General features: G+C 52.8%; 2 protein-coding genes and 2 long non-coding RNA genes across 12 annotated transcripts in view; 2 read left to right on the top strand and 2 right to left on the bottom strand.

Annotated features, from left to right (window-relative positions):
- Positions 1–959: 959 nt before the first annotated feature.
- On the bottom strand, positions 960–3,142 carry HOXB2 (homeobox B2). Its single transcript, XM_049858932.1, has 2 exons — positions 2,758–3,142; positions 960–1,988 (listed from the first exon to the last, which is right to left on the bottom strand). Exons 1-2 carry the CDS (start codon positions 3,140–3,142, stop codon positions 1,306–1,308), a joined length of 1,068 nt encoding a protein of 355 aa, XP_049714889.1. The 3' UTR covers positions 960–1,305.
- A 4,627-nt stretch (positions 3,143–7,769) lies between these two features.
- LOC126061989 (uncharacterized) lies at positions 7,770–9,424 on the top strand. Its single transcript, XR_007513942.1, has 4 exons — positions 7,770–7,836; positions 8,105–8,156; positions 8,564–8,626; positions 9,248–9,424. It is a non-coding gene; the product is annotated as an uncharacterized LOC126061989 (long non-coding RNA).
- Positions 7,828–26,687, bottom strand: part of HOXB3 (homeobox B3) — a 54,987-nt gene continuing 36,127 nt past the window's right edge. For 6 of the 8 annotated variants that reach the window (XM_049858926.1, XM_049858930.1, XM_049858927.1 and 3 more), the window contains exons 3-5: positions 13,759–13,846; positions 10,259–10,859; positions 7,828–9,402 (exon numbers count right to left, since the gene is read on the bottom strand). In XM_049858926.1, coding sequence (XP_049714883.1) covers positions 8,558–9,402; positions 10,259–10,706 — 1,293 coding nt within the window. In that variant the 5' untranslated portion in view covers positions 10,707–10,859; positions 13,759–13,846 and the 3' untranslated portion in view covers positions 7,828–8,557. Of the gene's footprint in view, positions 9,403–10,258; positions 10,860–13,758; positions 13,847–22,024; positions 22,186–22,276; positions 22,768–26,687 lie in introns of those variants that run through there. The other 2 variants (XM_049858931.1, XR_007513941.1) reach the window with 2 other exon arrangements.
- On the top strand, positions 12,785–17,911 carry LOC126061990 (uncharacterized). Of its 2 annotated transcripts, none has more exons than XR_007513944.1 (3): positions 12,785–13,012; positions 15,770–15,913; positions 16,249–17,911. It is a non-coding gene; the product is annotated as an uncharacterized LOC126061990 (long non-coding RNA). The 2 variants fall into 2 exon arrangements; XR_007513943.1 differs by lacking the exon at positions 12,785–13,012 and adding an exon at positions 15,424–15,604.

The following is a 26,687-nucleotide window of genomic DNA, read 5'->3' as shown; positions in this document are numbered from 1 at the left end:
CTCCCAGACTCCATTTCTTCCTTCGGGTCTAGAAGATCGGGAAGGGGACAGGGGACGGATCCCCTGGGCTGGACCCCGCGCATCCTAAAGCGGCTGTCATGGCGGCCACAGTGGCTTTCCTCGCCCTCCCCGCCGCCCGGCCCCAGCGCCATTTTGAGCATCTTCCTTGCTTCCCCATCTCCCACCAGATCTCTTCCTCCTCCTCCGTCCCTCCCTGCAGGCCGCACGCCTCCCGCTGCTGTCCGGGCTACCCTGGGCTTGTCGCGCCGCTGCTCCTCGGAGGCTCGTCCAGCCCCAGCCTCAGGATGACAGGGGACAGAAGAGCACTTCTGACCGTCCGAGCGCCACATTCTCAGCTGGCCTTCTTTCTCTCCCACTTGGAAGCCAGTTCCCAACCCTGGACATGGGGCCCTGCTTTTGGATAAATCCCCCTCCTCCACACGCCACCCCTCGGATACCGACAGACCCCAGGACTCAGGCGGTGCACACAGGCCTCAGGATGCCCGCATTCGGAAAACGCCCCTCCACCCCGCTTAGAGCAATGAAGCAGAAGCCGGGGGAGCACTCCCCCTCCTTTCTGCACACCCCCTTCCGGCCTCAGCATACCCTGTCTGCCCACCCGCCCACCTTTAGGTCTTAGCAGAGGCCCTGGAACACCCACTGAGGGTGAAAGGCCGTCTGTTGCGGGGTGGGGAGCTGACCGAGTTTCCAGAAAACTTCCGACTCTTCCCGAATTCGCAGACAGAGAGACGGTGACCAAGTGGAGCCACTTTTGTACCACCCGGGACTTCACCACTCAGGGGGCTTTGTCGCCGCACTCTGCGGCTTGTCCTGGAGGGGAGGGCTGGCCTTGGGGGTTCTAGGAAAGGGGCAGGGTCCCAACACAAGCACTTCCTTGTTTTCGTATTATAAAGACATTTATTTCATCTATGAAAATAATGTACAATAAATACTTTCCCCTCTTCCTATTATTAAAGAATTCCAATAAATAATCTACAGTCTAAAACTTAAAAACAGAGGAAAATAAGTCCCTCTAGTTCTTTTTAAGAAAGTCCCCCCTAGAGTTTAATTATTCCTGAGATTTCGTTGGAAGGAGTCTATCAAACAGAATTTTTCTGCGTAGGTCTTAAAAGAGGCCCAAGCGCCCAAGAGTTTAGAGAAAAAAGGGGAGTGGGTTAAACGCTAATTCAATAATACCTGAATTTTAGCAAAACACTTAAGTCTACGGGACTTGGGGGAGGAGTGCCTCAGTTTTTCCTGCAGGCGCCTGAGGTGGCCTGGGGTGGAAAGGGCGAGGAAAACGGGTCAGGGGAACTGCAGGTCGATGGCACAGAGCGTGCTGGTAAAGAAGTCCAGCTCCTCCTCGGAAAAGGGAACCGGGCTATCAGGCGAGCCCTGCAAGGTGGGCGAGAGGCTTCCGGAGAGCTGGAGACAAGAGTCAGCCGCGAAGAAGTTGAGGTCGGGCAGGAAAGGCGAATCCTGCGGCTCAGGGAAGGCGTCTTCCAGCAACAGCTCCGGCTCCAGCCCGGCAGCCCCGCGCAGCGCGCAGCCCGGACTTGGCGCCCCCGCGCCCTCCATGCGAGCAGCCAAAGGCCGGGGGCCCGGGACGCCAGCGGGCCCGGGTGCCACCTCGGGCGGGTGACAGCAGGCTTCGGGCGCCGCCCGCGGGGCCGAGGTACGGCCCGGGCTGGCCGCGGGCTCCTTGGCAGGGTCGCCGGTGTCGTCCAGGGCGCTCGGGCAGGCTGGCTCCCCGTCGGACGGCTCTCGATGCTGCGTCTGCCTCTTGTGTTTCATGCGCCGGTTCTGGAACCAGACTTTGACCTGCCTTTCGGTGAGGTCCAGCAAGGCCGCGATCTCGACGCGGCGCGGCCGGCACAGGTACTTGTTAAAGTGGAATTCCTTCTCCAGCTCCAAGAGCTGCGTGTTGGTGTAAGCGGTTCGCAGCCGGCGCGCCCCGCCGCCGCCGACCTCAGGCAGTCCAGGACCATCTGCCGGGAAAGCAGTCTGGGCGTCAAAGCCGGCCGCAACCACCGCCCAGCCTCAATGCAGCCGAGTTAGAGGCTACCCCTCCGCCAAAAACAGGATCAGCAATACCTTTCTCCCTCCCCCACCGCAGCCGCTCTCACTGCTTTTCTGCCGGCCCCCCCCCCCCCCGTCTCTCCCTTCCTGGCCCGGCAGACCCTGCCCAGGTCAGGGCAAAGCATTCAGAGAGCCGCCCACGGGTCGCACAGGGGGCAGGGAGCCGCTTCTTTTCGCCCCAGAATCTCAGAGTTCCCCTCCCAAGTCCTCCGAGTGGACCCCTCAGTTCGATATTTTCCAACTCAACCCGGGGAGAGGGTTCATAAAGAAAGATTATTCTTCACCCCATTTTCTCTCTAGCTCTCAAATTCCCCCTCTTCTCCTAGGACTGGGGGAGGGGGAACCGCGTCTCCTCCTGCCCCAGATGCAATCCCAGCAAGAGCACATTCATTTCCCTACACAGGTACGAGTGAAAACCCCAGTGCAATGCTTTTCTTCTAGCAGAGAAAAAGCTCTTCCCAAACCATCTCCCAGAGTCTGTTGTAAGAAGAAAAAAAAAAAAAAAACGCTGGCAGCGGCCTGGCCTGAACCCCAGAGGGATATTCTACTTCCCCGTCCCTGGAATTGAGGGGAGCAAGGAACCCCAACCGGCTCGCCACCTTTTCTACCTCCCCCCACCGCTCTTTCTCCCCGTCTCTTCTCCATGGCCATCACCCCACCCCCACACCGCTTACCCACCTGCTGGCGATCCGACCCCGGAGGCCGGGACGGAGGAGGCGGCTGGAGAAGGAGACGTGGCGCATTGGCTGGCTTTCTTGGCGGATTTCTTCTCTTTCATCCAGGGGAACTCGGGGGCCGGGGGGGCGACGGGGAGCGGCGGTGGCGGCGGCAGAGCGGACCCATCTTCGGCTCGCTTTTGGCTCCCGGGTCTCTGAAGGGTGGAGGCGCTGGGCTGAAGGCTGGGGAAGGCTTGCTCGAAAGGAGGAGGAGGAGGAATTAATGTCGACTCCTTGATTGATGAAGTTTGAAATGTCTCCAAGACAGCGGGGAAGGAAGTCAAACACTCGGCGAGCGATGGCTGGCTGTTTATAAACCCAATCTCCCTCTCAAATTCAAAATTCATGGCTTTCAATAGTGGGGGAGGGGGCCTGCTGGGGGGGGCGTCAGGAGGGAGGATCGGAAGGGACCCCCCCTCTTGCCCCCCCCCAGGTTTATGTGATGGAGCGATTTTGGGAGGGGGAGATTTCGCTCTCTCTCTTTTTTTTTTTTTTTTAATTTTGGGCCTTTATAATTGTATATTGCTGATAAATACAAGCGTATGGGGACTCTCTCTATTAAACCCAGTACTGTGGCGAAATTGCAGGGAATTCGTGGTCACGGGACCGGCCTCGGCCAATCGCTCGCCTGGGCCTTGTGGAAAACAGAGAGCATTATTTGCTTTAATTGATTCAAAAACTCCAGAGGACCACGACCTGGACACGATGAGCCCCCAGTTATACACCAGTGCTTCACGCCCCCCTCCCCAGTGTCTCCCTTTCTCCAGAAAGCTACAGCAGCCCAACCGCCATCCCTTCCCAGGAGGGCCGATCCTGGGGACCTGGGAACCCAGAGAATCTAAAGAGAAACCTTCCTCTTTTCCATACATTGTTTAATAGAGTAAATTAAGGCTTTATTTACAAGGCCGGCAACAACCCCCCCCCCTCCAAAAAAAAATAACTGAGGATCTTAATGCGGGAGGAAGAGGAAGTTGAAAAAGGTTTCCACTGCCTTGGGAAAGGTCAATGTTAAGGTGCAAATAAGGAAGAGAAGAGATTTACAACTATCAGCACCACTATCCCCATCCCACCACCCCCCCCAAAGCAACAATTAAATCTTGGAAAATCCACAGGCACTCCCAGGCTGACACAGAGGAATGAGATAGATGGTGAAGGACTGTTCAAGGGCCTCTGGCCTCCATAGCTGTGTGGTCTGGATTTCGCTTTCTGCCCAGAGTTTTTGGTGCTGATCGTGCACTTTATGCCCACCTGCCTTCCCCATCTGGAAGCATCTACAGCCCTTTATCTGCCTAAAATGCATATGCACCCACTCAAGCCTCAAGCCTGTATCTGCATCTATCTCCAGGGGCAATGAACAGGAATCAAGAGAGCCACTGGTTTAACTTAAAGCACTCTGGAAGCTCAGCTCCGTGTATTTGCACAAGTGCATGCATGGGGAGGGGTTTCCTCCTGGACAAAGAGACTCCTCCACCCTCATTTTTGCCGTTGTATTAAAAAATATATATATATTCCCTGGCAGTAAAGAATTCCCTATAGATGAAGAGGGTGGAAGTTATGACCAATGAGATGGTATTCCGTTTCTGGCCCCTAGGGGAAAAAATTTGTTGTTTTATTTGTTTTGAGGGGAGTAAGATAGTTTCAACTTTAGAGAGCACTGCAATTTACTGGTGGGGAGAGAGGCACAAGACTCAAAGCCCCAAGCAATTGGTGGGAAACTAGACCTCAAAGCAGAAAATGAAAAGTCGATCTGGGGGAAAATTTTTAAATAAGTGGGTCAGAGGGACCGAGAGGAGATGAGGCGATCAATCTTAGCCCCCCTGACAGCTCCCTCCGATTGCATCAAAGAATTTGGCTCTTTGGGAAAGCAGAGGGAACAGCCCGAAACTCCACAACCCTTAAAAAGGCCCGGGAGAGGGGGGGCGGTTAGCAAAAGAGAAAGGTGATTCTGGGAGAGCAGGGAAACAGATGGGAAATGGGGACAGAGGGAAGGGCGCTAAGTTGGGTGGCAAGTTTGTCTGGAGAACTCCCACGGCTCTGGCCTCCCCTCCCCCTCCTCACTCTGCCGCCCAGCCAGGAGGAGAAGGCCGGCTAGCAGAGAAATGGCAACTCAGCCGGGGCGCTGGAACTAGAAAGTTTCTGTCAATGTAACATCCGCGTGGGTGGTGGTGAGTATTCAAAAAGGACAGCGAAGTCTGAGGAGAACGGTGGGGGTGGAAGGGAGCCAGGATGGAGAAAGGGAAGTTGGAGGTGGGGGCTGCAGGGGCAGGGGGAGGCAGGCTCTGGAGGGCTCAGAACTCGGCCAACTGGTCAGAAAAGGCTGTGTTCAATCTGGCTTCAAAGAAAGCTACTTTTGCCATTCACAGATTTTCTCAGAAATAAATTTTTTTTATTTTTTTTTTATGGATAGGAGGAGGGGTACGCACAGAAGTTGAACAGTAAAGTGAAGTGAGGCCTAAGTGGGGGCTTCCCCTCTGGCCACCCCCTTGAAAAGCCCTGCAAGTTTTAACAGACTCTCTCAGCTGGCTGCAGAGTTGAGCGCTTCTCTTGGCAATTCTGGCCAGCCTAAATTGTCCCTGCAGGAAATACAGCTCTCTGTAACCCTTGCTGACAGATTTTATAGCCAGATTAGAGAAAAGCAGAAAACTTGGGTGTTAAAAGGGGCTAAGAGAGACCTCCTTCCTAGAGACGTGGCTCCGTTGTTCCCTCCCCCCTTGCTGTGCTACAAATGTTACAGCCGGGATATTTCATCCATATCTTTGGCTGCGTAACTGAGAGCCTGGAGAGAGAAGTGTGTGGGGACACCAAGCCACGTCGGCTCTGCCATTCCAGCTTGAGGCCATAGCTCTGGTTTTCAAACTCCAGCTAAATTCTTCCTCTTGGCCTGCCTCTCTTCCGCTAGATAAATAATCAATCCACCCAACCCCCAGAGTCAAGCATGGCGCTTCATCTAGTTACATCATCCAGAAAATGCTATTCAGGGTAGAGGGAGAGAGGGAAAGAAAGACAAAACCCTTGAGCGTTATTTGATCCCAATCAAACCTTGCACGCTCTTATGCCTTTAAATTATAGTCTGACCCAATACTAGATGGCTTGCTGCTAAGATGCCTGAGTCCAGTGAAAATCCTACTTGGTGGCGATGGTGGGTGGGGGTGGAGGGAGTAGAACTCAGGTTGCTTTTTTATTGTTATTTATTGTTGCATAAAGACTGTAATTACTAACCTTGGACTGCCAGGATGCAACATAAAAAATGAAAATCAGCTCGCTTTAAGGCTGAGGGCCTAGAGCGATTCTTAAAGGGCCCTCCCATCACTACCACCAAATATATGTTCCTAATGAAGCAATGGAGCGCATCACTTACAATTAGAATTATGCAACTCTTCAGCAAGCAGCCCCCACTTCTCTTTCAACGAATTAGCTCCATATTTCAGCCGCCCTGTCTCCCCGCTCTTATCGGCTCCAGCGACGAGGCGGTGACATTTCATCTTTGACAGACCCTCTCTATTCTCGCTCCAATGTGATAAAACTTTTATGGAACCACGACTAAGAAATGAAATTTTCCCAAGGATTGTGGAAACAGAGCCGCACATTAGCCTGGGGAGCATTTGATTTACGCTTGGATCCAACAGCTTCCTCCTCATTTCTCTGGCAAGGGAAATCAAATGTGTCTCCTCTCCCTCCACCCCAAGTTTCATTCAGTAATTTCACTTTAGTTTTAAGGTTTGACCCGAGAAGTCTAGGCTTCCGATTTTTTTTTTTTTTTTAGATTAATCATTTTCCTTTGTTTTCGTTTTAGACCCAATAGTGGTTGGGCTTCGGGTCACGTGACAGCTTCTTTGTCGCTCCGGAAGAGGACTGTGAAGTTTAGGTTGCCTGGAAGAAACAGCAAGCAGCCAGATTTTTGTTGTTGTTGTTGTTGTTGTTTGGGGTGGGGGTGGGGGAAGAAGCGCGGAGTTAGTGGCCAAAGGAGGAACAGACAAAAGGTCAATGAGAGAAACTGAGAGGCAAAGAGGCAGAACAGAAATACCTGCAGAGCACGCCCAAGAGCCTCCCTCCCAACTTGTTACTTAAACCTTAGCTAAAGAAGTTGGCAGAGTGTTCCAGACGTGTGAGCGAGAAAAACTGGATTTAAACCTGAGACAGAAAGGGGGAGGTAGGACCTGAGTGGTGCGTAAAAAGACCAGAGTAGGGTCTTTCAATGTCCTTCTTTCCTCAGGGGGAAGTTTGACGGTGAGCAGTCTTGATCTGCTAGCTAAATTGGACCACTAGGACAAGATAAAATTGGTAACAGAAAGTTTATTCAAGAATTGTCAGACAGACAACCCTTTTGAGTGAGGAAAAAAAGTAACCACGAAGAACAAAGAAAGTTCTGAGAGGGAATAACTCTAATTCTACAAATTCAGGACTATACAGTGACAATTAGGAGCTGAGTTCATGCCTTTTAAACTAATTACAATTGCTCATAAGTACAAGATTAACATAAAGCTACAGCTCTTTTCTAGAGTACAATAACTAAAATAGCTGGTTTTACATGACAGGAAACACAACGTCCTTTATAACAAGTAAATACTAAAAAAGTACAATTTTTTTTCTTTTTTCCCTCATAAATACGTAATGTAGGGGGGATAAATAATACAAAAAGAAAATATTTTAACTGGCTATAACCAATAAATATATATGAAAATGTTCACTAGAACACACGCTTTTTGAGCGATGCTGGGCTCCTGCAGGCCCAGGCACCTCTCACAGTTGTTTTTATAGCCATTAAAATGTAAACTCTAAGTGCAACAAAAGTGTCCTGTCAGGAGGTTGAGCAAGGCTCACAGGCCAAGCTGTAGCCCCTGCCAGGGACAGACAGTTTGTTCAAATATACCCTGTTTTCACGTTAAGTCAAGAGAGTAACAGAAGAAAAGAAAAGAATGTAGAACCTCGTGTCGCCGATTGTTTTCTGTGGAGAGAGGGGGATGGACCCGGAGCTGAGATAGGAGGTGGCAGAAGGGGCAAGCCTTTAGTCTCGACCACTTGCCTGCCTCCCAACTTCCATGTAAAAGAAAAAATATATATATTTATAATATAGGCAGCTCTGACTTTCAGGATCTCTCACCATCCCTGAGCCCTCTGAAAACTGTAATCAGTGGGGTGGGGTGTAGGTAATAATGTTCTGAAGCAGAAAATCTGGTGCTAGAAATGGAGGGGGTGCCCCAATAAGCCTCAAGTAGTTGGGAGCAAACTTTGAGGCTTCTGGGAAGCAGGAGGGGAGTGTGTTTTGTGCCCTTGGGTTTGAAATGTGTTTTGTTTTGTTTTTTAAATAGAATTAAGAGGAAAAAAGTCAAGGTTTGGGGGAACTGCCCACAGAGATGGAAGGTAAGTTGGTTGGTGGGTGATGGCCTAGCCATCTCCTCTGTTGTTTAAAATGTGCTTCTCTGCCTTGTTTTCCTAACCCCTCTTGCTCTACCCCACGCCTCATCATGGAATTCCAACTGGTAGTGCTGGAGCCCTGGGGTTGATGGGGTCATCTCCAATCTGCTGTGGATTCCTTTCTGATGGGTTGGCAGGCAGATGGAACGGGGGGACCGGAGGACTGAAAAGCAACTTCTCAGACCAGGGGGAGGAGATGGGGCTCAGGCTCCTTCTTCCTAAGGAGTCTCACTATCGCCTCCCTGCCTCCTCCTTCACACCTCCCGGGTTGCCCTCCAGAGCATCTCAGCCCAACCGGCTTTCCCCGCTTCGCCCCATCACCTCGCCCCTTCGTCCTCCCTCTCCCTTCACAGGTGTGTTAATTTGGGCGCTTCTTGGATTCTACCCTGAGGAGGAGGCGCGTGGTGAGAGGAGAGGTCTGTGTAGGTGGGGTGGGGGTCGCAGGGTCCGTGGTGCTGGCTGGGGGCCATAGGGGGCGCCCCGTTGTAGTCCAGGTTCCCCGAGAGGTGGTGGGAAAGGTGGTTGAGGCCGTAGAGGGAGGGGCCGGCAGGGGGCGGCAGCGGATCTGCGTAGCCGCCCCCGCCCACGTACACCGGGCTGCCCTGCATGGTGGGTGTGCCGTACGCACCCCCGTTGGCTTGGAGGACGTGGGGCTCATAGTCGGGTGCCGGGGTCGGGGGGTACTTCTGCGGGGCGCCGCATCCTTTAAGAGGGGGCTGGTAATTGGAGGGCAGCGCGTAGGCATTCTGGTGGGCTTTGCCGAAGGCGGGCGGGGAGGGGCTCTCGTAGCTGGGAGTCATGGGGTGTAAGGCGTTCATGAAGCCGGTCGTGGACTGCATGGGCTGCGGGGGGCTGCCGGCGGGGGACGGGCCCCCAGACGACGAGGCCAGCCCCTTGGCCTTCTGGTCCTTCTTGTACTTCATGCGGCGGTTCTGGAACCAGATCTTGATTTGGCGCTCGCTGAGGTTCAGCAGGTTGGCCATCTCCACGCGGCGCGGCCGGCACAGGTAGCGGTTGAAGTGGAACTCCTTCTCCAGCTCCACCAGCTGCGCGCTCGTGTACGCCGTCCGCGCCCGCTTGGATGCCGCCGACCCTGGGGGGCTCTTGTCCCCTCCCCCGCCGCCGCCGCCGCCACCCCCGCTGCCACTACCTCCTCCTCCACCGCCGCCGCCACCACCGCCGCAGCCCTCTGCTGGATCCGAGGGGGAGGGGTGGGAAGGGGAGAAAATGAAATAAAAGATAATTACTGAACACGCTGAAATTGAATGCATCGTTTCTTAATAAATCCAGGCCTGGACTTTGAGCGCCCGCCGCCCTCCCCGTCCCGTCCCCGCCTCCTCTCAGCCTATCACACCCCCCCCCCCGCCCGTCGTATTAGCGGACACTCTATAATAGTGGCATTTATTAAGAGACCTGTTCTCCTCTCGCTGCCCCAGCTTATGAAAATTTGATCATGTCACGCAGACAGAGCTGCGAGGCCATTTATTGAGGGCTGTATTTTCTCGCGCGCTTTCTCCCCCTTATCCCCAATTCCAGGTCTGGGAAGACACACTGGCCCCCCATCCTTGGGGGGTAGATAGGTGGCTAAGGAGAACCCTTGGGGGCATCTGGACACTCGTGGGCAGGGTCCGAGGTATGGCGCAAAGGGGACACCGTGCCTAGAGGCCGGGACCCCAGGGCCGCCCAGACAATTATGATTAACGCTCATAGTAATCATACTTAATAATAATCAGTCGTTGACGGGCTGCGTCCTCCCGGCAGCACCTCTTGAATCTGTGGCCTCGCAAAAGGCTCTGAGGCCCAATGCCAGGCCTCCTGGACCCCTCAGAAGATGGGTGGGAGGTGGCTGGGAGGAGAGGGTGTTGGTGCGGTCAGGGGTCATCAGGTGGTGGAGGTAAGGGAAATGTGTTGCTGACGCCACGACCTGATATTGCTCCCAGCCCTGCACCCCAGGCCGCCATGTGGGCGCCGAGGGGCTGGATGCTAGAATAACAGTGACATTCCTGGCCCAACAAAAGCTGACGAAGAGGAAGTCAGAGAGCTGGTACCTGTGCCGGGAGAGCTGTTTTTCAGCTTGGACGTTTGCCTCGACTCTTTCATCCAGGGAAATATCTGTTTGGTGAGGGTGGAGTTGGAGCCGGGGCCGCACTTGGGGGGGCCGCTTTTGCTGGGCCCGCCCGCATTATTGCTCTTGCTAGTGGTACTGGTAGGTGCGGCGCTGGGCGGGGGTGAGCCGGGCGGGGCGGGCAGGGGCTCAGAGGCCAGACCGGGCCTCATGCAGCTGCCGTTGAGCTCCTTGCTCTTGGCATGTGGGGTGGCGTTGCCCAGGGACTGCAGCGAGCACGCCGAGCGCTGATAGTCGCCCTCCAGGTGCGTGGGCGCCTGAAAGGGGGGCTGGGGGGGCCCGTCGTAGCCGAAGCCATTGCTGCCTGGGTACGAGGAGTAGCCTCCGAAGAGCGCAGCTGCGGTGTTGTCGTAGTAGGTGGTTTTCTGCATCGCTGGGCGAGGCCCGGGCAGTGGGTGGCAATTTGCAAGGGCCTGATACCCTCACGACCGGACATTGGCACCCCTGGGGATCATGTGACAGGCCGGACACCCCCCCTCCCTTCTCTGCCCCCCTCCTCCCAGGGTCTGTTCCAAGCGGCTGACCTGCGGGGTAAGAGAAGAGACAAGGGGGAGAAGAGGACTGGGGGGAATCCATCTTAGGAACTGAAAAGGGAACTGACATCAATAGTTTTTTTTCTCCCCCACCCCAACACCTCCAAAGCCAATACTGAGGCTACTTTTCTGCCCTGAAATGGGTTTTCCTTATTTCAATGCTTTAATTTTAAACAAAAAAGCCCACCAGTTTTCATTTCCACTTACAAAATAAGGATGATACTCCTTTGAGCACTGCCTAGGTGTAAAATCTTATTATCAAAAGGGCCACTGCTTCTCTCCTGCCTGCACACTAGCCCCTGACCTCTCCTCCCTCCCTCCCCCCAACTCTGGGATAGGGTGGTTTAAAGGGGGGGGGACTAAGAGACTCCAAAATAAAAGCGCCATCAACAGTCTCCTCCAAGCTGAGAGGCCTCTCTGCCTCTGGCCTCTTTGCTTCTCTCCATGTCCATCTAGCTCTCTCACCCAAGCAGAGTCTAGCCTAGAAGACAACCAGAGGACCACTTCTGAAAGAGGAGGGAGCAGCAAGTTCAGCAGGGGACCTTCTGTGAGGGATCCTCTCCTCCCGCCCCCCCCCCAAAGACAACAGCAGCCTGACCTAGAAACTTCCTGACGATTTTTAACCTCCAGAGCCGGCGGAACCAAGTCTCCATGGCCCTACCACAGGTACCACCACCTCCAGTTGGAGTCTGCTTAGCCAAGTCTGGGCTCCCGGCAGCCAGAGGCCCCTGTGGGGCTCCCAAATGGAGCTGGATTGTTTCACTTTCCCTGACCTGGCCCGGTTGGTGCTTTGACCATTTGGCCCAAGTCTCTCCCTAACCCCCTCCCCTTTTTTTTTCCAGCAGACTTCATTTTTTCCCACCCTCTCCTTGACAATGTGTTTTCTTAGGATTCTCCGAAAGAAGAAAGGATGAATGAATTGTATGCATAATTGCTGGACTTTTCTACCAAGAGTTGGGGAAAGTGCTTTTTAAGACAATATTATTCCCTAGGGGGGGAAAAAAAGTTAACAAAACAACTTGAGCAATGTTATTCCCTGGGCTGAAAACAGAGGATACTCCTGCTTACTGAAGTCCTCCAAGGCAAAAAAAAATAATAATAATACAATCACTATTTTAATGCAGTTTTTTTTTTAATGTGCCAGGAAAATAAAGATTCAAGCTACTGTAGGATTCTGTGTATTGTTCTGAAACTTCTGACAGCATTTTTTCCCCCGGTCTTCCCCAACTCCTCACCACCGGACTGACCCTCTTTTCTGACATGTGTGTTTGGAATACTTAAATCTCATTCAGCCCAGCTGGTCAACTTCAAAGAAAACTAAAAATAGAAAAATAAAATGAAAGAAGTACAGGTGAAGGAAGTCCCTCCCACACATAAATCCCTTTCTTAACAGGCACAGATTTATACTCAAAAGGGAGCCGGGTAGCCCTGAGTTCCTATTGGTTTCTGGGAAGAATTTGTTTCTGGGAAATACACAGGAGTCTGCAAAGCAGCAGGTCCTTCCAGGGAGAACTGGAGTTCAATTGACCAGGCTGACCCAATCCTTTTATTATTATTACCATTAGCCTCTGATGATTTAACCAAAATTAGCTTCCAAGCAGCCCTGGCTGAAGGGGGAATTAATTAACAGGCATCAGTTGAGTTTGTTATTAATAGAGAAGAGAATGAAATAAAAACGTTGGAGGGGGTTGGCTGGCTGGGCCCTAGCTTTATTTAGTCTAGATGATTGTTACACCAATAATGATGATGATGATGATAATAAAACAATCATTTGACTAGACGCCTGGGGCTGAAATCCCTGTCGCTCCCCCCTGCAATAAACCCCAAACCATCCCAAGACCGAGGCCAGTGGAGTGTAGGAACCAAAGGAGCCAGAGACATGATAGGAAAGAACCGAGACTCCTCTGGCGGCCAGACGGAGCCAGAAGGTTTGCGGACAGGGTTCGCCCCTGGCTGCAGCCGCCGGGCTGTCTTGGCCGCTGCTGCCGCGGTGGCTGGCAACGAGCTGCCAGCCGCCGACGCTGGCTCCAGGAGGCGAAGAGAAAACGATCCCGGCGCCGAGACGCTTAGCGGCGGCCGGTTCCAAGCGCACCAGGCCGGCAGAGGACCGATCCCCCAGGCGGCAGCAAGTTTGGGCGCCGAAGGTAACCGAATTAAAAGGCGCCTTAGCAACTCCGCTCCGGGACTTTGCCCGGCCGCGGTCTCGGCCGGTAGGTGCCGGGACCTGGCTGATGGGACAGTGAGAAAAGGAAAAGGTGCTGAGGGGGTCGGAGATCTGGGGATCCAGGAGAAGAGGGGGTGGGGAGCAGCTCTACCAAGCCAAACATGTCTATTTTCCTTGCCTCCATGTTGGAAAAATTCAGGCTCCATATGGCTCCTCGGGAGAAAGGGAGGGAGACGGTGGCTCCCGGCTTCCCCCCAGGGTCTTGCTGGTGAAGAGAGGTGAGCTCCCCCCAAGAACCCCACCTCGCCAGGCACACAAACCCATGAGAACCGGGGAGGATAACAATAGCTGGGGGAACCCCAGGAGAAGGACAGGCCACCTTCCAGGATCTAAAAATATTCATGGAAGTAAGAAAAATAAAAGAAGAAAGGAAGACAGTGAAAGGTTAGGCTCTTCTTAGCAGCCGGGGGGGGGGGGGGGGTGGAATTTAACGCTGGATCTGGCTGCTGAAAGAAAAGAGGGGGAAAAGGAGAGAAGCAGGAAGAGAGGGAGAGAGAGAGAGAGGGAGGGAGGGAGGGAGGGAGAGAGAGAGAGAGTCGCTGCGTGGAAGGAAGCTTAAAGCTTGTGAACTCTTCTTGAACCGAGATTGGAGTCATATGGGCCATAAATCATTGAGACATACTCTCCGCCATTCACAAACTGATAGCCTATTTCAGTCCAGCTTACCTTAGCCACCGACGAGGGGAGAACAGGCAGACATAATATATATTCACATCGAGCCCCAGCGCGAGCGGCAGGCGAGAAATCTCCCCTCCTTGAAGGCAAAGGAAAAAAAGACCACTGTTTAATGCTGCGACGCCCCCCCACCCAATAGCCACCCCGGCTGGGGAGCCTGAGGGGCAGAGCGGCCGGAGGAGCCGCGCGGCGTCCGCTTCAATTCACTCGGCTTAGGAGCGGGGGTGCGCAGGAGGGAGGGGGTGGGGGAGCGGGAAAAAAATAGAAGAAGAGCGGAAAGGTGCTCCAGCGGCTCAGCTTGCCGAGAATCCAGCTCCAGGCTCCCGATCGGCCAAGCCGCCACAGTGTGGTTGCCCTATAAGACTGGTACGCCCTACTCTCCGTAACAATGGCCTCTGCTTTTGCACAGGGAAAAAAAAAAAAAAAACCACACACACACACTCACTCACTCACACACAAGCTTACACACACCCCCACCTCTCCCCCTTTAGCAAGCTTAGATGTCTGATAAGGAAAGGAGGTGATAGTGGTGATGGAAGGGGGGGATTTTAAAATATTCCCCCTCCCAAAAAAACAGAGCAAGAAAGGAAAGTAGAGGGTTTGTTATTTCTTAAAAAAACAAAAAGTAAATGTTTAAATTAAGATTGGGGGGAAGAGCAAAGGCAAGGCAAAGCTGAAGGAGTTCACAGCTCCCCCCAGGCATACTAGTAAACCATTATGCTAATTCGAGAAGTGGCATTGGGAGGCCTTGTCAAAGGTGCTGGCCTGCCTTGGGGTGGGGGTGCTGGGTGCCCCTCTCTGTTCATTGCTAGTGGAACACCAGGATTTCTTTTCTTTTTCTTTTTCTAAAGTAGTTTCGCTCCTCCGGGACTTGTGGCTGGGTCTCCCGCCCTCTGGCTGTGGCTCCCTCCTGCGTCTCCCCTTCTTGTCTCCCCCACACCATCTCTATTCCTCCCCTCTCCTCCCAAATCTCCAGGCTGACTCTCCAACTTCGGGAGGGCGGGAGGCCAGACTTTTTTTTTTTTAACACCACACCAACCCCTCTTCCCTCCACCCCCCACCCCCAGAGCAGACAATAGGCGGTGAGTGATGATTTTAAAAACCCAACACATTTTGCAGGGGAGGGGAGATTGAGGAGAGGGTGACAAAAAGAGGACCTTGTGTTTAGGTAGAATTCCAGACGTGGCTGGCAGTAGAGGGCTAGAGGAACTTCACGGAGAAGTTTGAGATTCTCACCTCCGGAGGCAGAAGGGGCTAAGGGGTGATAAGGCCATTTGTACTTCTAAGAAGATGAGAAGAGCTAGTGAAATGACTTAGAAGACACTGCACTAGCAGAAGAGGCAGAGGATAGTTATGATTCAGAACAAGCCTGTTTGTTTCTCTCAGCTCTGCAAGATTTATGACTCTTGGCACAAGTGTGGAAGGCCAAGAAAGCTAAACTTTTTTAAGGGTGTGTTTGAGAAGGGCAGGAAAAGGCAAAGAGGAGGCCTGTAGGCGGAAGACAGGAGCCAAGAATGTTCGTGTCTGCAGATCTGGGGCGGGGGTGGGGAAGAGCCATTCCCAAAGGAGGAAAAAGACAAAAAAAAAAAAAAAAAATCACAGGACACATCCAAAAGCAAGAGTGCTTGCAACTCTGCCTAACTGCCGACTCCAGGCTTAGGGGATGAAATAGAAAGCAGTCTTTCTTTTTACAAAGACAGCTTGGGAAACTGGTTCTGTTAACCTGGTGTAGACAGAGCCAGCCACTACCCTGTGATTTCTGGATTAGGATACTTGCCTGGCTTTTGCCTTCTGCCATCTGGATGCATCAGGAGAGATGGGGCTTGGGAGAACAAAGGTGAGATGGTTTCCAGCTATTGTTCCCCTCTAGGAGAGGCTGGCTGTGTCTGGCAAAGCTTCCCTCACACCCTCTTGATCCCCGCTCACAGGTTCTGCTTTGGGCTGAGAAAGGGTCCTACTCTCATGAAGAGTGGTCCTTGTGCCCCACCCCCATGTCTTCCAGGGCTCCTGGGCCAGGCTGGATGGGCTGGAGCAGCCAGTTTCCTGGGGCCCTGCTGAAGAGAGGTACTCTTTGGCCTCCGTACCCTCCAGCAACAGGAGCTGCACGCAGAACTGAAGAGGATCTTACCGTCTGCCCAGAGAGTTGGTAGCTGAGGGGAAGGGGGGAGAAGAGATGGGGTTGGAGGATGGGAGCCATTTTTTCTGTATTTATTAGCAGTACAAAAAAAAAAAAATGCCCAGGCCAGCCCCAGTACTAGGGCTTAAGCAGGAAACCCAGAGAGAGCTTTTACGGCTGCCAGAGTATGTGGCTGCAAGAAGTCTGTCCTGAGATCTCCAGACCCGGGTTGGAGACATACAGAGTTAGTTAAACCATGTAGATTTGGACCAGGTCGGGTAGGGGACTCAGGCCAGGGAAGCTTCCAGTGGCTTGGGGGAACCAGCACTTTTGGGTTTCTTCTCTCACTCCTCCCTCCCCCGCAGAAAAAAAGTCAAGAATGCACTTCTAACCCTCCAGCTCTCCTGGCTGTTGATACCACTGGCTAAAAAAGGTCACAGTAAAATTGAGAGAAGAGAACCTGGTTGCTTCCAGAGGACATACAGCTTTGCCTTGAGGAATAATAAAAGCCTGGAAGGCACCCAGCGAGCTGTAGGCCTGTGAGATGGGGGCCTCGGGTGGAGCTGGCCTGTAGCTGAGCAGAGGATAGAGGAGTTTTCCAGAGGCAACAGCAGACTCCATCCCTCCCGGAGCCACCTCAACCCCATGTGGTCCTTTCTGGTTACACAAGGTGGTGGGGTGGGAGTGAAAAGGAGGACTGGGAAGCAAGAAAACTAACCCGGAGAAAATTTTCAGAGGACATGCACTCCCCAAATGCGGTAGGAGATGGAGTGGGGTTTCTTAGTTAATTCTGGAGAACAGAGCCTATTTGAAACACTTGGGAGGCAACTAGATCCCAGTTTGATTTCTGTCTTTCCTTCCTTCTTCCTTTCTCAGAGATTTCAGGCTGGCCAGTTGCCCCTAATTGGGGCTGGAAAGCTGAGAGCTGAATGGTGCAGCCCGGAAGGTGCCCGTTTCGTTCGAGGTCCTGCTGAGGGTTAGGGTCCTTCACGGGACAAGGTGGGCTAATGAGCAGCTGGCACGCACCAAAGGTGTCTGAGGGACGACTCTGGGGTCCCGACTCTGGGGTCCCAGGAGAGACAGGAAGAGGAAAGTTTATCACCCCTTAGAGTGAAGTCATGATTTAGGGGCATACTTAGACAAGAAGAGGTAACAATTTCTTCCTGGGTCCAAGGAAGGAAACTTGGACAATGTGCTGTTTGTGCGTGCGTGTGCGTGAGAGAGAGAGACTGAAAAAGAGAAAGATTAAGAGACAGAGACATTAGTGTAAAACAATAAAGGGAAAAATTAATAGTAAAGATAAAGATTAGAGAAAACAACCCCTTCCACAGATGTCCCTTCCTCTCCGACTCAGTCCCCACAGAGCTGGGGCACTTGCTCTTCTCCCTTCCCCCACTCCTAGCCAGAACCCCAGGAACAAGGAGCGCTCTAAACTCCCTTGAGTAATCCCTGAACGTCCACTCTTCGGGGCCTTGGTGGGATCATGCATGTTTCCCTCCTCTTCCCCCAAAAAGAATCCATCAAAGAGCAAACGAAAATTCTCCTCTTGATAAGGGCAAAACAACTGGCTCCTTTAAAACGATTTCTGACCCCATACCCCAGCTTTGGGATCCTGCAGCCGTTCCTCTAGCGTAAAATCCGCCTGGCCCACGGGCCGAACTGGGACTTGGAGGCTTGGGGCGAAGTGTTTAGTGATTTTTTTCCCCCCTTTCTGATCTTGTCTGTGTTCCCGGCCTCACACTCCTTTCCGGTTTCGCTGCCCAACTCTGTGGCTGCGGCGGAGCCCTGTAAGTTCACACAGGCACCGGAATCTCCATTTCCTCTTAAATATTAATAAAGATTTCAAAGCTAGAGGTTGTAAAGTGGGAATTGCTAATGAGGACAGCTCTTGGCGTTTGGATCCCCAACCCCCACCTCTCTGATGTGCTGGAGCGGGTAGGGAACAAAGGGGCCAGGGAAGGAGAAGATCGCGCCTCAGCGAAGGCCCGCATAGACCGGCTCAGCAGAAGTGGGGATCCAAAGAAGAAAAAGGCCGCTATAGTAGAAGAAAAAAGAAAAAAATTCCAGCTGTACTCTCCCCCCACCCCGGGTGTGTGGGCGCTGACCCCTTCCTGGGCCGATTCGGATTGGGGGGAGATAGAAAAAAAATACGGCAGCCAGAAGGGTTTGCAAAGTTTGCTCCGGTGATCGTGGAGGCCACCTGAACGCGCTCAAGATGGGATGGTGGTGCTGTGCCAAGAAGATGGTAGCCACCAGCAGGCGGGTGCTGGAGCGCCCTGTTGGCGAATGAACCCATTCTGAATCCAGTCCAGCCTGATCTAGAAGCTGAAGCCCTGGTCTAGCAAATCTTGCCCCATGGGTGGTGGGTACTGAGACAAAGGTGGGCAAAGTTGAGAAGTCCTGAGGGCCAGGGAGGACTCCTGGACAGCTTTGGGGGAAAGGGAGGGAAGAAGCAAGCAAGAGAGGAACAGGGCCCAGTAGCTGTGCAGGTCTCTTCTGACAGATTGGATGTCTCTCTAAAAGTGACCTCTGTTTAGCAGACAATAACTCACCGGATTAATGACCAATCAGTGGAAGGCCTTTGGAATTGCCTCCAAACATAAAACTCCAAAGTCAGGCTGGGATAGAGCCAGAGACTGGGCCTGCCAGCTCTTTTGTTTTTTCTCTTTCTCAAAATAGAGTTTGGAGTGAAGCTTTAGGAAGTGGATTCTCTGGCCAGAGCCTCTGATTTCCAGAACCCCCAAACAAGGTTCTTTCTCATTTCTTCCCACTTCTTCCAACAGAACCCACATTCCACACCACACTTTCCAAGGCAGTCTGGAAACCTCCCATCCTCTCCTGGCCTCCTCATAACCCTGATCCTACAGCAAATCCTCCTTCCCACAAACAGTCCCATGTAATTAAGAAGTCCCCACCCTTTTGAATTTTACCTTTCCCTAAAGTGGGGGAGAAATGGAAAATAAGAACAAGGCTGGAGTTCGGAGATATTCATCCACCTTGCAGGATTTATGTCCTGGCTGCCCTGGGAGGAGAGCTAGTGCAGCAGTGAGGGTGCCCCTTCCTAGAAGTAAAGGGCCCAAAAGCCTAGGAGTCAGGGTGGGGGGTGAGGGGCCACCTGCTGTCACAGAATCTAAACTCTGAAACCATAATTCAGCCCCTGAGCTGGCATAGTTCTGCATTCTGAAGAACTCCAGCCTTGGCCCAGTCAATGCCTGGCAAGGAAAGAGCCTTGCTCAGTGAGGCTGAGCTACTTCTCCCTTAGCCCCACCCCCAAATGTCAATCCCACCCCAGCCCAGCCAGCTTGGCCCTCTCCGTTGCCTTCTATCTCCATTTATCTAGGCCTGGGCTCATCTGCTGAGAAGGAGGAAGCCTTTGGAAGGAGGAATAGTCCAGTTTCCCGTGGATTTCCTAGAGCCAGTCTGATTAATCAACCACTCTGGGTGTTAACAAACTCTGTGTATATTGCAAATACATATGCAGTAACTTCTATGACCAGATGCCCACAGAACCCCAGGACACACTGTCTCACCGAGGATGGATATACAGTATGGGGGTGTTAGAGAGGTACCCAAGGTCAGATCTGGGGAGAACCCAGGGAGTGTCCAGTCCAACCTTGCCATTGTTACGGACAGGGAAACTAAGACCCAAAGTGGGGAAGTTATTTGTCCAGTCATACTTGGGAATCAGAGGGCTTAGACTCTAGGCCTGGCTGTGTGATCTGAGGCAGGGTACTCTTTGGGTCTCAGTGTCCCCTTCTGAAAAGCCAGGGTATGTGTGTTGAAGGGAGGGAATGGACTCAGTGATCTCCAAGATCTCTTCCTGGACTAACAGTTTATGGTCATCTATGTGCTGACGTAAAAGTAAATGACAATAAACAGTAATAAACAGAGTTCAGACAATAACAGGCACCATTATGCCCAAACACAAACTATTTCTTGAGATTTAAATGCTTAACTGCCACCACTGAGCTCAAACCCCACTTCTGGTTCATTCACAGTCATACCCACACACAGAGGCTCCCTGTAACTCACTGATTTTTAATGCTCTTCTCTGTATGGGATGAATTGTTCTCTACCCTTGTCACCAAGTCAAAAGTGCTATTTTTGGATGTACCAACCTGAGCAGTAAATAATTAATTTGTATAATTAAATGAGGAAGCCTTCAACCTGGCAATGTTTAACCAAGAGTCAATGCTCCCATTGTACCAGCCTGGCCTTCTCACCCCACCCCCACCTCTGCCCACACACCTACCAGCCTCCCCAATTACCTCCCCCCAGTTGGAGACCAGCATTCCCAAGATGGTCAGCAGAGTTGAGGTAGGCAGGTCAGCTCCCTCCCCAATAAAGTTTAATTCTCTGCCTTGCTCCCCACAGAAAGTGGTCTGCCTGCAGCTGCACCTGCAGCTTGCTCTCCCTACCCCCAAATCTGTGCTGCGCTCAGGGTCCCCACTCAGCTCTTGGGACACATGTAATTCACCTCCCCAGCCCAAGATGCCCCAGCTATGCAGTGAGTTTGCATTTCAAGAAACTCCCATTAATATCAATTTACTTCACTGAAACCTTGGGTTCTTCATCAAGTTGATGATTTATGCTAAAATCAATTAAATTACGGCCACTTAGGGCCCAGCCGCTTCCTCTCAGATTTCATTGGTGCGGGGCCCAAGTGTCTGGTGGAAAATGCAAGTTTAGCTGGAGGCGAGGAAAGATAATTCTGCGGCTGAGAAAATTTAATGCAAAACAATTTCCAGGCAAAGCTGGGCGTCTGGGCAGAAAGGCAAGAGCCACCAGTTGGCCTGAGGAAATACGTATCTGAGAGTCCCAACGTTTTTCTCTCAGCACTCACCCCCCCCATCATCCTGCATGACTCCCTTGCTCTGTTTGCCTTTGTGTTCACTTGCCCCCCCTCCCCAGCAGAGGTTTCAGGGGAATTCGAGCAGTAATGGAGGAGCCCAGACTGCCAAGACCCAGCCTCAAGCCAGTGATCTCCCCCTTCACCCTTTTTATCCTCTCCTCCCCTCTACGCCCCACCCAGGCAGGCTCAGTAATCCTTAAGTCTCCCAAGACAGGGTTAAAACTTCAAAGTGAGGACCAGGCAGCGGGGACAGACAGCACACAAGGAAAGGGCAGAGAAACCAGGGGCCAGGCCAAGTGGGCCCTGCTGCATACGGCCATGGGAGGAAAGAAAGCACAAGCAGAAGGAACACTACCCCCAAGGAGACGGCGCAGGGCAGCTAAGTGTGTCCAGATTCACCACCTCCCAGAGTGCCGGCACCTAAGAACACAAAGTCTCCCTCCTGGCCTCTCAACGTGCCCACTCACAGGGGGATGCTGCAAACCACCAGGCAAACCCCAACCCATGCACACACATGCCCCCTGCCCCAATGTGCAGACACACTCACACAATGCACACCTACAAGTAAGCATGCCTGCACACTCTCCATACACCTCACACAGACATACCACACCCCGTGCCTGCAAAGGGACCATTCCCACCATCTCCCCACATCTGGAAAAATAAATTCCAGCGCTTCAACCTGGCATTGCCTCCCACTCCAAGGAGAGGGGCTTCTCCCGCCTCTCCTCTGTTTGGTTTTTGGTTTCCAGAGCAGGCAGGGAGTAAACACAGCTTCTCCAAAGCCATAAATCACCCCCTCTCCTACCTTCTGGGCTTAACACCCAGCCTCAGCGCAACCCCTTGTAGTTCAAGCTTCAAATAACCCGCTAGGTGCTAAAGCACTGGGCCAGAGTGGCAGCTGGGCGGTGGGAGCAGGGCCTGTGGACCCTCCCCACAGCAGACGTCCCTCAAAACCCACAACTTCCAACTCCCGGGTATAGCCTCTGGGGCCTCCAACACCTTTTCTAAGCGAGCGAGCTCCCTATACCCTAACAACATCTCTGTCCCTCCATCCACGCACACAGCCCCACATTCCTCCACACTCGCCCAGGACCCCTGGATCCCTCTAACCCCTCTCAACCCCTCATCTCCCCTCTCTGAATTGCTCTCATCTTTGTCCTCCACGATTCAGATCCCAACCACTTTCCTAGTACAGAAGACGGGGCGGGGGGGGGGCGTGGGAGATTCAGTTATCCCCTCTATCCCAAGTCAAGCCCCGAGCGCCCAACTCCGCACCCAGCACTTACCTGTGCAGTCTTCCGCTAGGGCGCGGGCAGCTGAGGGCGGCCGGGCGGGGGGGGCGCAGGACGCGCGAGCGAGCCAACTGCCAGGCCCGGATCCCTGGGCCCCAGCTGGGGCTCCGCCGCCGCGGCGAGCCTCATCCTGGTCAGCCAAACCCCAGCAGCCCCGGAAGGTCCCGCCGAGCACGGGGAGAAGCCCGGATGCGCTCGCCCCCACCCCACCCTCACCCCCTCCTCCGCCCCCGGCTTTGTTCGGCCTGGACAGCCGCCCGGCCCGCAACGCGCGGTTTCTGCCCTCGGGGCGACGCCGGCGCCCCCTTTCCTGAGAAGCCCGCCTTCCACTCCCGGAGGGCCCTCGTGGGGCTGCGGGAGGCCGGGCGGGTCCAGCCGCGAGCTGAGGTCGGGGCTTTGAGAGCAGGCCAAATTGCCAGGAGAGGGGAGAAGCGACTGACAGGGGGCACAGCGAGGCACGGGGAGTGCCGGGGGCGCCATGGAGGAAGGCGGGCGCGCGGGCGGCTCTTCAATGTCACCAGCGAAATGGGTTCCATATGTCCGGCTGGGCGAAGAAAGGAGATGAGGAGTTCTGGGCACAACAGGACTGAGGGGAGCGCGTAAGGGGGACGATGGAGGGAGCAGGGCAATGGCGGAAGAGTACGCCAAAGATTGAAGAACTGAGAAGGTTTGCATTTTCTAAAGCTGCTCGGTCTGGTAGGAACTTTCTTTCCCCTTTTTCTTCTTCCTTTTCTTTCCTGAAAGATGGGGGAGGAAGGAAATCAGTGTGAGCGGCAGGCAGCCGTTTGCTAAGGCTGGGGAGTTCCAGGAGGAAGTGAAAGGGAAAGTTCCTAAGCGCTGGAAGACCAACTCCTTCTCCCTAACCCTAAAGAGGGAAAGACAGCCGAATCTACAAAGGGGAAATGGAGGCCAAGGGAGGCTTCCAGGGTCCAGGCGTGAGAGACAGACCCCAACACCACCTTCCACTGCCCTCTTCCCCATGGTGGAAGTCTGTTTGGCAAGGTTCCAGCTTGACTGATTTCCCGATGGTGGAAAGGAGATGGAAGTAGTGTCCAAGACATCTTGGCCATTCCCTGACACTTCAGTTCCTACCCCTACTGCCTCACAGCGAAGTTAGCATCCTCAAGGGCCTATTCTAGAGGCAGTTGCTTCTGAGATGGCCTCTGCTGTGGGCAGCTGCCTGTAAAGAAAGCTGGAAAGGTGAGATGAGCTTCCAAGGCCCTGCAGCCCTCTCCCCTCTGTGCCTGCCCAGCAAAGGGTTTGGACACCGTCTTGTTTCGGTCTTTATTTGTGTTTGCTCTTTTCTGTCTCTTTTGATCTCTCTCTCCCTTTGCTTTTTGTAACCGTCTCTGTTATCTCTGTCCATTTCTCACAGCCCCTTTGTCTTCTCACACTCTGCCTCCCTCAGTGTCTTAAGTGATTTTGAATTGAGCCTTTTGAAGGACTTAGGAGTGTCTCCAGAAATCATTTCTGGGCTTGATCATTAGACTGCCTCTCTTTCCCCTCCTTCCTCTCTCCTTGGGGTGACATGGAGCCCTTGGCTTCAGGACCCTTTCATCTGAGGGGAAACCTACTCTTCTATTATGGAGACACTCTCTTCTAGAGAGAAGAGGGTAAAGAAGAGACTCCAGCTCTCTCTGAGTAATTTCCTTTCCACTTCCCTTCTACTCACTGAACCCTGAGTGAGTGTGTGTGTTGTTCCAAATTGTGGGTCTCCTTCTTCCAGGACAGCCTCCCTTTCCCCTGACTGGTCTTTATCTTCATTCTCCCTGTCATCCCCTCCTTGGGCTCAGCCTGGACTTCTTATTCCAGAAAGGAATCCTGCTGCCTGTTCTATCTCTGTGCCCCTTTCCTTTTCCTTCATCCTCTCGTTCCTCTTTTTTGTATCCAACTCCTCAAGTCATTAAAGCATTGCCTGCCTGGCCTCTTATTGGCACAAGGATAAACACTAACATTATATAGAAAAAGAAGACACCAGCAGGAGGTGTGGGGAGAAGACAGAGCCAGCAGCTTTCCTAGACCCCTTCCATCAAATGCATTCTACCTGGACAGCACAAAAGCAAATCAAGTTGGAGGGTGCAGGATGGTAAAAAGCAGAGGTGCTTCATAGCTAAATGAGCCAAATGTATACATAAAAACAACAACAAAGTCTTTTCAAACTTGCTGATTTGAGAGGCAGGCCTGGTTGCCTAGATGGAAAGCATCAGATCTCACATGGGGGAATTAACGAGGGGCCCAGGGGCCCCTGACTAAAAGATAATGGTGGAAAGGGACAGTCTTCTGCTTTTGTCTCCTGGGGAAGTCTGTGTTCGAGTTGGGGAAAGGGAGGGGAAGAGAGTATCATTGCCACCTCCCCTCCCCAGGGCCAGAGGAGACAAAGGCCTGAAGGGGGTTAAGAGGAAAAGGGGGGAGAATCAGACCTCTACATCACAGGCAAAGGCAGCTGGGGGAGGGGAGATGGGGAAGGGGTGAGAGCGGGAGGAGTTGGACACAGTGGGTAGGGGCCTCTGGGACCGGTTCCCAGCTCTGTCCTACTAGCTATGGTCAGGTCCAAAGAGCAAATCCTTCAGCACCCCCTTTGTTCCCCATTCTCCCAAACAGGGTGAACTCAGAAGCTAAAAAATCCATTCTACCCTCTTCCTTGTCTTCACCTTCCTCCTACTCTCCAAGGAAGAGGTGATCCTTCCTCCCTCTCCCTGGAATTCCAAACCAGATTTTGGCCTAAATTCTGGATCACCAGTTTGGGGGTGAACTTACCCTCTGCACATTAAGCTACCCCTCACCACCCGCAGCCACTTGCCAGAAGAGGTAGAAGAGGAAATGCTCACCTTTCACCCTAAGAGTGTGTATGTGATTCTCCAACATTCAAGGAGATGGGGGGGTAGACAAGGAAATAGACTGAAAGGTTTGGAGCCCACTACCCTTCAGGCCTCTTTGCTTCCTCCCCCAGTCTACCCCACCTCTCCACCATCTCTAGCCCTGTCAAAGCTGCCCCTGAATCCAGGATCTTCCCAGCCCCTTTTATCCGGGTCAGCCTGTGCCCCCACCTATCCTAGCCTAGGATCTCGGCCTTCTCCCTAAATCCTTATCACCCAGACTCTCAAACTGGGAGGCTTTGCCCACCATCCACCCACAAATCTGCCTGCCAAAAAGAAGGGGATCAGCGCCCACTTGGAGCAAAGCATGGGAGCAAGCTCCTAGTTGCTACGAAGACTGGGACCCAAGCCGCCACTTCAGACGGCTGATGCCATGAATAATTAACACCCCGCACGGCGTCACTCTAATTTCCCTGCTCAAAGGTTTACACTAGCAGGCAGAGTTAAATATCACAGCTAATAGTGGCTATAAAGTCAGTTGGCTGGGCTCCAGCCAGGGAATGAGCAGCCCGAGACTGGACCAGACTTGGCGAAGGTGCTGGCCCTCTAGTCCTCAGCCATCACAACTTTGGGGCACAGAGCAGGATGTCCCCAGAAGTCACCTCTAGCCTCACTCTTGACCAGCACAATCTTCCCTAAAGAGGAGAGATGGCGATCTCCACATGATACTGGAGGTGACAATTATCAGCTCTCCCCTTCCCAGTCCGCACCCCATCTGCTCCCTCCTGGGACTGGGACTTAGGGAGAGAAACACACCCCATGTTCTCAAACACACCAAGTTCCAGGGACCATCTGGCTCCTAAAAATTTCTCTTCTAGGAAAACTTAGGGAACTTCTCCCCTTTTTAGATCCAAACACACACATTCCATGTCACAGGAAGACTGCTGGGGTGTGAATTCATTTCCTTGTTTTGTTAGCCAGGAGATGGGGAGCCAAGGCTTCCAGCTTCTCTCCCTGCCCTTCACCCTCTGCCTCCATTGCCTCCGCCAATTTGGGTAGCTCCTTCTCCACTCTCAACACTGCCCCCCCCATACACACCAGTCCTATAAATTAAGCTTTAATACTATAACTGAATCCCTCCCACCCCTCCCTATTGCAGAGGACTTCGATTTGGTCTCGATCCATTACAAAAATCTTTGCTTTCAACTCCAGTAATTTCTTCCTCTGCCTCCACCTCTCTTATCCACAGGTTCCTTCTGCCTCCAGAGTTGGGTTCGGTCACCCAGGGCTGGAGTCAAACTCCTGGAGGGAAGCTGCTGAAAAATGAAGCTCTGTCTGCTGCTGCAGGAATGTTGGCTCTATCAAGCTCACAAATATAATTTTTATATTAGGTCGTGGTCTTTGACTGGGTTTATATGCCAATGAGGCATTTCTGGTTTACCAAATTTATACAAATCTCGACTTAATTGATAATCACAGATGCTGTAATTTAAGACCTCCAGCTATAGAGCTTTCATATTAACTGCTGATATATTACTGTAAATTGTCTGAAATAACCAACTCCCGGGAGCAGAGCGGAGAGGGAGGAAGTGCCTCTGAGAGCGACTCTCTCCCGGCCGCAGAAACAGCCCAGCTTCCACATCATTTTCCATGAGAAATGATTTATCGGAGACATGGCCATAAACAACACAACTTGCTCACAAACACACGCAGACGCACAAGCACGCGCTCACACACACACACACACACACACAATGGCTGGCATGCCGGCCCAAGAAGCTGACACCCATATTGCTATAAATCAAGAAAAAGGTTGGAGGAGAGTGAGAGGGAGAGAGAGA

Source organism: Elephas maximus, chromosome 19, assembly GCF_024166365.1.
Source record: "Elephas maximus indicus isolate mEleMax1 chromosome 19, mEleMax1 primary haplotype, whole genome shotgun sequence".
Lineage (NCBI taxonomy): Eukaryota > Metazoa > Chordata > Mammalia > Proboscidea > Elephantidae > Elephas > Elephas maximus.
The sequence above is the reverse complement of the archived record's forward strand: the minus strand, read 5'-3'. Positions and strand labels throughout refer to the sequence as shown.

What these genes read in the sequence shown, in the direction of transcription:
- HOXB2 (XM_049858932.1), bottom strand. Translation starts at nt 3,142, where the DNA reads ATGAATTTTGAATTTGAGAGGGAGATTGGGTTTATAAACAGCCAGCCA. An exon ending in CGGGGTCGGATCGCCAGCAG is followed by an intron (nt 1,989 to 2,757) that starts GTGGGTAAGCGG and finishes CTTTCCCGGCAG; the next exon opens with ATGGTCCTGGACTGCCTGAG.